At 45.4% G+C, this 11,137-nt stretch overlaps 1 protein-coding gene across 1 annotated transcript; it reads left to right on the top strand.

Moving 5' to 3' along the window:
• Positions 1–4,613: 4,613 nt before the first annotated feature.
• On the top strand, positions 4,614–10,618 carry LOC103188047 (titin-like). The gene is made up of 2 exons (XM_042340314.1): positions 4,614–4,679; positions 8,040–10,618. Exon 2 carries the CDS (start codon positions 8,048–8,050, stop codon positions 10,004–10,006), a length of 1,959 nt encoding a protein of 652 aa, XP_042196248.1. The 5' UTR covers positions 4,614–4,679; positions 8,040–8,047; the 3' UTR covers positions 10,007–10,618.
• Positions 10,619–11,137: the final 519 nt, after the last annotated feature.

The following is an 11,137-nucleotide window of genomic DNA, read 5'->3' as shown; positions in this document are numbered from 1 at the left end:
AATGTGTTTTCACGGTTACACGCAACTGGATGGACACAGGAGGACAAGCAGCAAAAACATTGTCACTTGGAACCAGCCATTTTAACACAAACCACGGTGCCTGTGGCAACTCCAGATACAAGCCAGACATCACAGGAGATTTTCTGTTAATAAGGGAAACCTTTCCAGTGTTCCTATCCATCGGCAGATCCCTGAGAATAAAATGCAGCCCTGGGATCTTACTGTTGGTAAACAATGCAGTGAGGTAAGGCCGAGCTCAGTGAAACACACACCCCAGAATGCTGCCCAACTCTGAAATAAAGAGGTCTGGAGAAGAGGCAGGGAAATGGGATTACAATATCTGACGGGATCCAAAAGTAGCGGGACAGGTTCCAGGGCATGAATGGTTTTCTCCCGCTCTTTAATTTTCAGTTTTCTCACCAATTTCCTTTTCCACAACAACGTGCATGCCCATGGCGCCCCTCGCCCCGGGGTAGCGTCTCAGAGCGCTTTCCCCATCACACACACAATCTTCAACGTTTGCCCTAATCTAAACAGTGGGGCTGAGATGGGCAGCTGCTCCACATCGCCACCTGCTGGTGGACCTTTGTGAATGGTTGTAATTCTCATCCCGGCCACACGGCGGCGCCCTCGGTGTCAGGTTGACTGTGACTCCCTTCGGGCCTGGGAGGAGTTTTAGAGAATGGGCTCATCAGGACATTTAAAAAACCTTTTGTGCTGTTAAGAGTTTATCCACAGAGATGCTTTACCAGTTGCCCGATAACCACATTATGCGTTGGTTACACTAATTTGTTTTGTTGGTCAGTTGGGTGTCTTAACTCATCACCATGTGAAGAGCCGATCAAGTCTGGGTTTGAGAACATTCCATAATTCCACATAATTTTACATTTTAAACTGCAGTTTATTGTGGTCCGCCGGTGCAGAAACCCATCACCGCGCTTAAGAGTATCCAAACCAACTGAGAATTCCATGCATCCCACCTACACATGTTTGGAATGGAATACGTCCAGGAGGAATATCTCGTGTTTACCTAATTCTGAAGAGTGTTAGGCATAGACTTTGGACTAACTGCTGGAGTCCAACCAGCTAAAACCACATAACTTGGACCATTGAGAGTACTGTCAAGCAAGATTTCTGCTGCTTCTCCAGCTCGGACCGCCCTACATATCATCTCAATGGTAGCACTCTCACCTCCAAGGCACAAGGTTGTGGGTTCAAGCCCTATGTTGGGACTTGAAATCACATAGTCTAAGCTGACAGTCTAATGCATTGCTGAGGATGTGATGCATTGTCAGAGGTGCCATCCTTCAGATGAGACACAAAGCCAAGGTCCCGCCTACTTGTTCAGGTAGATGTTAAAGATACAATGGTGTTATTCAAAAAGAGAAGGTAATTTCTCTCTCTCCCAATGTCCTGGCCAACAATCACCCAAATAAAATTGGTCACTTGCTCCATGGCTGTTACTGTGAAACTGCTGTGAGCAATTGGCTGCTGCATTTCACTCACAAAATACACAATCAAACCTCTTTACAATATGTCTCTGAAGCGTTTGGAGATGTCTCAATGACATGATAAGGCGCTATATCAAATGCAAGGATTATTATTATTGCCTTCTAGGGCTTTAGCTTGCAAGGCTAACAGGAGGTGAGTGGGACAAATCCTTGCTCCCAGGTACTCTGTTGTCCCTCCAACTCCTACAAGCTGGGTTGTCATCAGTTGTGCCCTGGAGGACCGCAGACCTGCTTATTAAAATCATTAACATCGGAATAACAGGCAGATGGGACCTGGCTTGAATGTCTCATCTGTAAACTGACACCTCAACAAAGCAGCGTCTCCCCAGCATTGCGCTGGAGCAGCAGTCAGGATTGGGGGTTTGCAGCACTGGTGTGGAACTCGAACCCACAACCTTTTAACTCTGGAGATTAGGACTTACACTGAGGACTGTTGAAATCATTTTGCCTGCGGCCACTGCTCAGTCTATCAGCTTCCAGAGACCTGCAGCCACCACAGAACCAATGTTGCGGCTGACCTGCCAATGAACCTCCCTATTGCCGAATCTACCATTACCACACTAACAGGCTTGGCTACAGGAGGGTGACAGTCTCACACAGGCATTGCCAGTTTGTGCCATCTGTGCCCTTTGTGCCATCAGTCCTCTCCCCCCCCACATCCTGAGAAAGACAAACGTAAGAGCCATATGTCTGTCTCCTGTAACCCCCTGAGCTGTCTGTGGCAGCCCAGGCTCTGTGCCAACACTCTTCTTCATGTCTCTTTGCTTCCAGGCTCACTAATTAACATCTTACACTGAGTCTCTATTAGCATTGGAGCCGATGTGCGAGTTCACCTGTTTATTTGTATGTGTGAGTGTGTGTCAGGCTGTAAGTGTACATGTTTGTGTGTGGAAACCTCCAGCCAATTAATCTCCAGCCAGGCAGCCAACGGAACAACAACTTGTATTTATATAGTGCCTTCATTCAGGGCATAGTCTCGAGGCATAACAGTGGCAGCACCTGACGTCGAGTCGGGGGAGAGGGAGGAGGTGACCCAAAGCACAATCGAAGAGCAAGGTCTCTTAGAATGAGAGAGCTCCAGAGGGGGAGCGAGCACCAACACACATATATGGTGGGATGAATGGCCAGCCTCTCTATTGTAAACTCTATTATTCTACAAATTGTGGGTTTAAAATAACTGGATGCAGCAAAGCATTTTGCATTTGCCTCGTTTCCATTTCACTGAAGGAAATAGAGCACCTTCCAGAGTAAAGGATGTCTCAAGGTACTCAGTGAATGATTAGACCAATTACCAGCCAAATATTAGCTCCCCTAAAGACGCTTGTTAAAAGCATCAGCTGGTAGTATATTGAGCCACACAAGATGTTCCCAATTCCATGCCAATCTGCTGCATTCAATGATGATTCTACAGTAATAATAATCCTTGCATTCGATGTGAAATATCTCAATGCACTTAACAAGGTACTTCTGTGAAGTGATTTGTGCATTTATAGGTGAACAGTGGTAGCCAATTTGCACACAGCGATCTTCCACAAACAGCCATGAAATGAATGACCAATTTTTTCTAGAGGATTGTTGGCCAGGACACTGGGAGAGAAACTGCCTTCTCTTTTCTCTTAGTACCATGGGGTTTTTAACATCCATTTGAACAGGCACAGATGGGACCTCAGTTTAAGGTCACAGCATGTGGGAGTACATCTGAAGAAATTGGATAGTGTCGGCTTGTCATTGAGATCACTTTGCTTCTAACTTTAAGATGGTGCAGAATTGTGGAAAATGCTTAAATTCAGCCTTAATTTGGAAGCTGTTCTCTTTAGGAACTGAGGGAAAACCCACTTCCAGATCAAATCTTGGTTTGAGAACATTCCATAATTCCACATAATTTTACATTTCAAGCCAAAAAATGCTCCACTATATTTTGGTCAGTCAGGTGCAGAAACCCATCACAATGCTTAACAGTATCCAAACCAAGCTAAGAATTCCTTGCATCCCACCTGGACATTGGAAATCCCAGAGATAGATTGTTGGAATGGAATGGGAACTCTCTCTCTGGAGGGACACATCCTGTTTAATTCTGTAACGTATTGGGTGCAGGATGGCAAGAGCCAAGGCTTGGAGAGCCCAGTGTGTGCATAGGGATACCTGCTGGAGTCTAACCAGCTAAAACTGCATAGCTTGCCATTGAGAGCACTAAAACAGAGGTTTTGACTGGGACAGTCTGGGGTCTCCAAGACTTGCCCCCACAGGCCAGTCAGCCCCTCCAGTGGAGGAGGGTAAATGTAATTTACTGATCCATTATTCAGTGGATGAGCTGAGTCCGGAGAAAGGCATCTTGAAGGGCTAAGACTTAACGCACACTAAATATTTCAGGGGCTGGGCTGTCACTGCAGTAGGTACATTAAGATGAGAGCACCACATGCCTCACCGAGTCCAAGGATTCAAGCCATTTTAATAATAATAATCCTTGCATTTGATATAGCGCCTTATCACATTGTTGAGATGCCTCAAAGCGCTTCACTGGATATACTGTAAATTGTAATGACTAAGTATTTTTGTGAACAAAACGCGGCAGTCAATTGTGCACAACAGTGTCCCACAAACAGTGATGAATTGAGTGACCAATTTTTTTTGTGTGGGGGGATTATTAACCCCGAAAAGCAATCCGCCAATCGACTAACAACCAGGTTCCTACTCACTGCTCGGTAAACAGAGGCATTTACTAAATGCTATGCATCGCTTTGAATTAAATAAAAGTGCAGTTTGCCATAGGGGAATGGGAGAAACATGGGGGGAGGGGAGAACTGCTGTGCAAATTAATTTATTTATTCACTTTTTTTAGATATATCTAAAAAAACGTGCAGCTCGAGACAGGAGACAAATGTGAGAGGCTGTGCGTCTGTCTGCCTTCAGTGGGTTGCAAACTGGATTTTTAAAAAAATTAGCAATAGAGAAATTAATTAATGAAGCGAGGATAAGGGGGGGGGGGGGGGAGTGTGGAACTGACGAATGTGATCGCTTGCCTGCCAGACAAGGCACAGCCCCCCCCTCCCCCCAGCAGAGACAGACAGAAAGCCCAGATGTCCTTTCCCATTGCTCACTCTCTCAGAGGTGGGGTGTGTAAGTGGACCAGTTCTCTCTGCTGTTGCCGAGCCGAGGCTGAGCCAGACGGTAGGTCGCTGCTTGTGGGTTTCAATGCAACTGAGAAACTAGTGTTTAATGACCAGCTTTACACTAACTGTTACCTCCTTATGTGGCTCAAGATCAAAACTTTACAATTTCTTTCTCTCTCTCGATTTAATTCTCTGCATCTTAATGATTTGTGGATTTTTTTTTCTTGTGTACATTTTCTGTATCTCTCGTTTTTCGACCTCATTCTCTCGGCTAATGCGCTGATAGGGTTCTTCCTCCCCCCCCCGCACCCCACACCCCTCACCACCACCCCACACCCCTCACCCCCCCCCCCCCCCCCCCCACACACACACACCCCTCACCCCCACCCCACACCCCTCACCGCTTTGTTCTTCTGGTGTTGAGGAGAGTCGCTGTTTAATTCTCTCATCTGGGCTTTGATTTTTCTTTGTTTTTGAGGGGGTGGTGGGGGGAGGAGAGACCGATGTGGAAGCTATCTTATTGGAAGGTTCAAGTAACTTCATTCATTCATTCATTCATTTCATTCACGAACCCACAAATCGTGTTGTTTAATCAGTCTTTTAAATCCTGAATTGCTGAGTTAATTTTATATATGTTTGCCTTTTGAATGTTCAGAGCCCGGGTTTGGTCGCTGGACGATTAGGAGGGGCGGAGGAGGCTGTAAATCTGTTAAAGACGCATTGTGTGTGTTAGACCCAATACTACATACACCCCCATTAGAGAGCTCCAAAAATCACCCTCTAATCAGGTCACAACCGCTTCAAATTAGAGACAGAGCAACGCCACCTCAATGTAGCGGTAACTTTAATGTATTATATTTAGTGAGAATGAATGTTTTAACCCCCACACAAAACAAATCGGTGTGGTTAAGTAATCTAACCAGAGACCCCCGCCCCCCTCTCTGGTTAACGCGGAGAGCTATTGTAGTGGTTCAGAACAGCCAAGGTTAGAGCGTGGGTGCATTATTAAAGGAAGAGAATGATTGTATAACGGGGGGGGGGGGGGACAGGGAGCTGGTCTGCACTCCAATACAGAAGCTGGGGGAGGGGGCAAAGAGACAGGGGACGAGGGAGAGGGGGGAGGGGGAGAGAGAAGGGCTCTAACAAGCTGAGTTAACAGTAAGTGCTGCAGTAAATCTCTCGCACTCCCTTCCACAAAGCGAGGTGAATGGTTTAAGAAACGGGTCTCTGACTAAGGATGGTTTAAGGACTGTGTTAATGACTGCCTGATTTTTTTTTAAAAAAAACATTCGCCATCAATAAATAATCGTTTTGCTTCTTTTTTTCTAAAAAAAACTTAGTATCTGAAATCTGGGAAATAAAAATGTAAATACTTGGTGTGGGATATCTCACTTCTTTTTCCTTCTACAAAACTGTGAATGTAGACTTAAAACCACCAGTGTTACCAGCTTCACCCCCCCCCCCCATTCCCTGCCTCCCCCCATTCCCTCCCTCCCTCCCTCCCATTCCCTGCCTCCCTCCCTCTGTCCACAAGTCACTGCAGAGAGAGAGGGTGAAGGAGAGAGCTTCTCTCGCCCTCCGCAGCCGAAGGACTCCCCAAATACTCCTCCATCAGCATTGAATGGAAACGGTAGCAATTCCTATTGGAGTGGATTATTACAATCCATCTCTCTCTGTTGATTAGCGCCTCTTAACATTTTGTGCACTGGGGGGGGGGGGGGGTTACAGGCGGAGGGAGAACCGGCATAGGTTGGGTGGTCGTTTGCAATGGGCAATGATTGACTATCCCCACAATAAACCCTCTCTGCTGCTGCCGCTGAGTCTGCGGGTTTTTTTGCTCTATAACGAGACCTCGCCTTAAACAGACTGTCTGCGGCCACGGTACAGGGAGAGGGTACGGGGGGGACCGGCGGCACTGATCGGTCTGAAAATAGACGGAGCTGCATAGCACCCATTCCCACACACTAAATACCCTCCCTCTCCCCCCACCTCAATAGCGAACCCCATCCCAATTTCTAAAGGATTCAGTCTGTGTGAATTGTTCTATTTGAGATCTCTGGTTGGTTGGGGTGGGAACCTTGACCTAGGTTTTTTTGGGGGGGAGAGGACAGGGTGGAAAATGTGAGTTCAGACTGAAGAGGCGCCTTGTGTTGAGCCCAGGGCGTGGCTCCTTATCTCCATCCTCGCCTCTCCCGGCTCTGGAACCTTTACCCAAATGTGCGCAGTTCCACGGTGACTTTCGCAATCGATGTGCTACAGAATTGATGTGAATTAAATGTGTGCGGTTTAGTCGGTCCTGGCTCTGAGCAGGACAGCTGCTATTAGTGCAGCCCTTCTTTCTGACTGCCATGGTTCCTTCTTTATCTCAACTGGATTCCTTAATCAATTGCATTAATCGAGGATTTTCCCAGGAAGCCCTCCCTTGGCATTGCTGCTATTGACTGCCAAGTGCTGCCTCTGTCTCCCCCCAACCCCCCCCACCATTTTATACAGGGTGTAAATTACCAACATTCAGTTCCCCCATTTACACCGATTCATTTACCTATTTGGGTTTGAATCAGTCAGAGCAGTGCAGATATGTGGAAGGGGAGGTGGGAGAGGGGTCAGGGGTGGGGGAAGAGGGGTTGGGATGGGGTTTTCTCCCTTCCCAGAGCATATGCTATAATGAGGAAGGATTCAGTCTAGCTTTCCTTGTCTTCGAAGTGATTGCATTTCACGCTGATGTACAGTTCTTGCCATGTGCTCTCAGTGCCTGATGCTCAGTCAGTCCCCAGTCTTGTAGCCTCGCTTCATACCTGGTCCTGAATACTTTTTTTTAATGTTTATTTTTCTGACCAGCCAACTTGGAGGAGGGGAATTGCTTTCTTGTGGAGAATTGGGATGGGGTGACTTGTCCTTCATCATGTATAAACTTTGGACAAGGCGATGGATGCCCTAGAGCCCACAAAGAACCAGACTGAGCCTGCTCCTGGTGTGAGGACCTGTGGCAATATCTGTCAATGATAGTGTGCCACACAACAGCCACTTCCCGATAAATATTTTGTCATTGGTGGGAGGGGGAGAAGGCGAGAGACACAGGACAGACAGTTGGTGCAAACCCATTGTTAGTTGCAATATTGGAGGCTATTGAATGGTTAAGTTTGGCCAATACAGAGCTATGGAGCATCATTTGAGGTTTGGGAGCTGGGTGTTTAGATACTTGAATAAGCCTTATTAAAGGATATAGGACTGGATAAGTCTTGCCATAGATTAGAGTCTGACTAATTTGCTTTTTGGTCATTGAGACATCTCAACGAAGTGGTAAGACTCCATATTAAATTCAAGGATTATTATTTGTTCGTGCTTGTGTGAAGTGCTCCATGGTGCTGAGTAACCAATGTTCTCCTGGTTTTTAATCTGAAATGTTACACGTTTGCAGCTAACGAGATGGGAGGTAAGCTGAGTATAAAGAAGGGCTGCGGAGCAGGAGATTCGAAGAAGAACAAAGCTACAGCTGAAGCTGCTGACAATCCTGACGTGAAACAAAGTGACCAACCCAAAGAAGACTCCCCACAGACACAACCTAAAGCCGCAGATAGTCCTGCTGAAAACGCATCAGAGAATGAAAAAAGTGCTGCAGGAGAAAAAAGTGCTGATTTGGTCGTCTTGGATTCGAAAACCGAAAAGCCAATTGCAGATGTCACTGCATCACAACCCAGAGATGTGCAGGATCTCGCCAGCGGTTCTGATGTACAAGAGAAGAGCAACTCAGCAAATGTGGTTGTGCCCGAGGAGAAGAATTCAGATGCATCGACAGAGGAACCAGAATCTAGCACTGCTCCTGCACTCAGAGCTGAGGTTCAAGAGACGAGTATTGAGATTCAAGTTGCATCAGTAACAAAAGAGGCCGTGCAGACCAGTAGCGCTGCTAGTGTGATCCCAGCTACGCCAGTTAAAGAGACGACTGTGGCTGAAATCTCTGCAGACCAGAAACCCAGTCTAAGCAGCCCCACCGCAACACATCCCATAGAAGATGCCAATAACATGGAAAATGTACACCCAGAAAAAGATTCTTTTGCGAACCTGGAAACTAAAGTAAAAGACTGTGAGGAAACTCCTAATTCAGGACAACGTGACGTGATTTCTGAGAGCAAACTATTTGGAGAGCAGGAAAATATGTCTCTGGAGACCACTGACAAAGAAACCGGATCGAGTTTTACCCAAGGATTGGAGCCTGAAGTGCAATGTGTCATCACTGATAAAGGTGCAGAGATACCAACACTGGATATGGCTGAAGAGACACCCATTGATCTTGTGTTAAAGAATGAAATGGCCAAGTGCCCAGATCTACTGGAGAAAAATGTCATTGAAACACCACAGACTCCTGCTGAAGCCCCAGAGAAGGTGGAGAGTGAACCAGCTCATTCTGTCCAGGTAGTAGCACCAGATGTGAAAACTCAACAGTCTCCAGAGCACCCGAAAGAGCTAGCTGATGTGCAAGGTAGCACGGGCAATGTTACAATACCTGAAGACCAACTACCTGAAGGGTCTGTTGAATCAAAGGAAGATTGTGGCCAAACTCGCAAAGATGTGGCTGAACCAATCCAAGAAGATAAACTATCAAGTGATCCTGTGATGGCAGAACCCACTCAGACCGTTTCTTCTCCAAAGGCAGAAGAGCTAATAAGTATACCCACGCACGACCATACTGTGACAAAAACTGTCCTCCCTGACAGTACAGCAGAAATATCCTTGCTGAAGACCAGTTCTGAACTAATACCAGATATCAAGCTAACTGTCTATACTGAAGTTTTTGAGGAGGAGAAAGTGGAGAGCCATTATGAGGAACCATCTCACAAAGTGCCCACTCCTGAGGAAATTCCTCCTAAGGCAGTAAATGCTGGTTCTGACATGAAAACTGATTCAAATCCACTCAACGAAGCAATTGTTGAACCAGAATCGGTGGGATCTGAGGCCATTGTTCAAGAAGGTAAAACCGATGCTCAAGAAACCAAGGAGTCTTTCGATCAACTGGCAACAAAATCTGAACTGACAGATCCGAGCTGTGCTGGCCCTGAACCATCCAGTCCTCGTCAATTGGTAAATTCAACTGAGGAACATAAAGAAACTAATTCTGCTACAACTGACAATGGCGTCACTCTAGATAGTGAAGAAAAGGGCGAAAAGGAATCCACTAGTGAAACGGTGAATGTTCAAGAGACCTCCATTGTAAATGGAACCTCTGCAGATAGTGGCAAGAATGATGCCGGTAAAGCTGAAGAGAATCGTCAAGAAATTAGTTCTGATAAACTGGGAATGAAGCCAATGGTGGAATGTGAGATCACAGAGGAATTAGACAAAGTTGTGGGAGAGCAAGAATGTGGGCTAGTGAAACTGGATAATTAGGTGACAAATGCAGAACCTAACTGGTAGATGTGGCTGTTGAGTGAGTTGAGAGGTGCTGAACTGCAAGTTGATGAATTAACCAAAATTATGTGACAAAATACAAGATTTAATAGGTGGGATTTGGATTTCTCCCAGACTGACTAGGATCAAGCATGTTTCTCTCAAAGGGGAAAACTATTCGTGCTGCAAACAGGGCAATGACTAATTTTTTTCCAGCACACATTGACTTCACTGACCCAACACTCTTCCATCAGATACCAAAAAAAATCACTTGCAAAATCAAGACTCGGCCCATATGATTTCAATGGGTGTGGATAAACTTGAAAGACTTTTTAGTTGCACAACACTGTCCTAAATGTCTGGTATTTTTTAAAAGCACGCAAACTCACAAAACTACAAGATTCCATTGAGGGAAGCTTTAAACTGTACACTGAACACAAGCTTAAATTGCAAATTGAAGTAGCAACATTTAGTGATTTATCCAATTCACAGTTACCTGGTCTAGAGTTTATATACTGTCAGCATCTGTAGCTTAATTGACGGGGGAGGGAATGTAAGATTTTAAACCACTTTGAACGCTTTTGACAACGAAATAAAGATTATTGTACTTGATCTCAATTTGTTTCGAGTTTTGTTTAGAGTGCTGTTAAGTCGTGTTTCTATTTACATTGGATTTGAGTAAATCAACTGGTTGGCCCTGACCGTAAAATGACTACAGCAGCCTTGGGTTCATTTTTCCTCCAGCACTGCAGGAAAAATCCTAGAACTTTCTACTCTTAAGCAATTATCTTGCCATTACTTAGCACAAGAAAGGCTGGTGAAAGGACAAATATCATGAGAATACAAGCATCAATTAACGTCTCTCTCCATTACAGTATTGTAATTGCTGGGATACTTGGTGGCCAGTAATATAGTATTTCACCATTCCTATTGATGTATTACAAGCAGCTGACTGGCATATATCCAGCGGCAAACTATAAAACACTTTCATGTTTTAAATGTATAGAATGAATTCTGAGGTTGAACGAACTGTGATAACATTGATATCATGAGGCACTAGAGTATCAAACTGTGATCATAAATCTTCAATGTCCCCCAACTGGATTCTTTAACAGTTATATCAAAATTACA

The sequence above is a fragment of the Callorhinchus milii genome, unplaced genomic scaffold (assembly GCF_018977255.1).
Source record: "Callorhinchus milii isolate IMCB2004 unplaced genomic scaffold, IMCB_Cmil_1.0 Scaffold14, whole genome shotgun sequence".
NCBI lineage: Eukaryota > Metazoa > Chordata > Chondrichthyes > Chimaeriformes > Callorhinchidae > Callorhinchus > Callorhinchus milii.
Note: the sequence above shows the minus strand (reverse complement) of the source record. Positions and strands in the feature narration are given on the sequence as shown.